At 54.0% G+C, this 958-nt stretch overlaps 1 protein-coding gene across 1 annotated transcript in view; it reads right to left on the bottom strand.

Annotated features, from left to right (window-relative positions):
• Positions 1-236: 236 nt before the first annotated feature.
• The window catches only part of PRMT2 (protein arginine methyltransferase 2), a 45,886-nt gene continuing 45,164 nt past the window's right edge, over positions 237-958 (bottom strand). Inside the window, 1 exon segment of the mRNA XM_045284553.1 lies at positions 237-272. Within this exon segment, the coding sequence (XP_045140488.1) occupies positions 237-272 (36 nt within the window).

Raw genomic sequence — 958 nt, 5'->3', positions numbered from 1 at the left:
CAACCTTCCTCAACTTTCATACAGGATCCTCGTGACCCCCTACCGTGAAATTATTTTCGTTGCTATTTCCTAACTGTCATTTTGCTACTGTTATGTATCATCGTGTAAATATCTGATATGCAGGATGTATTAGGCGACCCCTGTGAAAGGGTCGGGTGACTCCCCAAAGGAGTCGTGACCCACGGTTGAGAGCCGCTGCTCTGGCGGGTCCATTGTAACGGCACAAGCTAACTCCATCACACTAAGCAGCGGGTGACTTCGGTGAAAGGTACCTGGGGCAGACGCCAGACAACTGTCAGATGGAGGGGTGAGCAGACCCTGCTTGCTCTCAGGTCACTTTGAAACATGGTGGAGGGACCAGCTGGCTGCTAGGGGAGCGGGGAGGGTCTTAAGCTACAGCGGAAGCACAGGTGCACCTGCAGGGCCTTACAATCCTTGCAGGGACAACCGGAGGGGGGAGTAAAGCCTACTCAGTATTGAAGCCAAACGACATACTGTGGGGTTGGTTCTGGCTGCTGCCAATACCACGTCCCCACTGGGATCCCCCCAGGGCTGGTTTTCTGGAGGTAGATCACGAGGCCTTTCTGCTAAGGTGCCTCTAGGTGGATACAACCTTCACTCATCGGCCGAGCACATTCGCCGGTTGTGCCACTGGGGCGCGGGTCATAGGGAGAAAGGGTTGGCAAATACTGCCTTAAAGACACTCAAACTGGAGCTTGTGGATCCCTCCTGGGCTTCCTTGAAGGGCAGTGGCAGGGCCTGCGGCCATCAGACACACCCCCAAGAGCCAGGTGCACATTGATGCAGTATAAGTGCAAACACAAGTCGCTCCCTGCTCTAAAAAAAACACAAACAAACGCCCAGTCATTGAGTTGAGGCAGACTCAAAGCAGCCCTACAGCACAGGGCAGAACTGCCCCTGCGGGAAGGAACTGGGAGACTAACTCTTTATAGGAGTA

This window comes from Echinops telfairi, unplaced genomic scaffold, assembly GCF_000313985.2.
Source record: "Echinops telfairi isolate 266 unplaced genomic scaffold, ASM31398v2 ScPeMD7_7469;HRSCAF=8507_0, whole genome shotgun sequence".
Classification (NCBI taxonomy): Eukaryota; Metazoa; Chordata; class Mammalia; order Afrosoricida; family Tenrecidae; genus Echinops; species Echinops telfairi.
The sequence above is the reverse complement of the archived record's forward strand: the minus strand, read 5'-3'. Positions and strand labels throughout refer to the sequence as shown.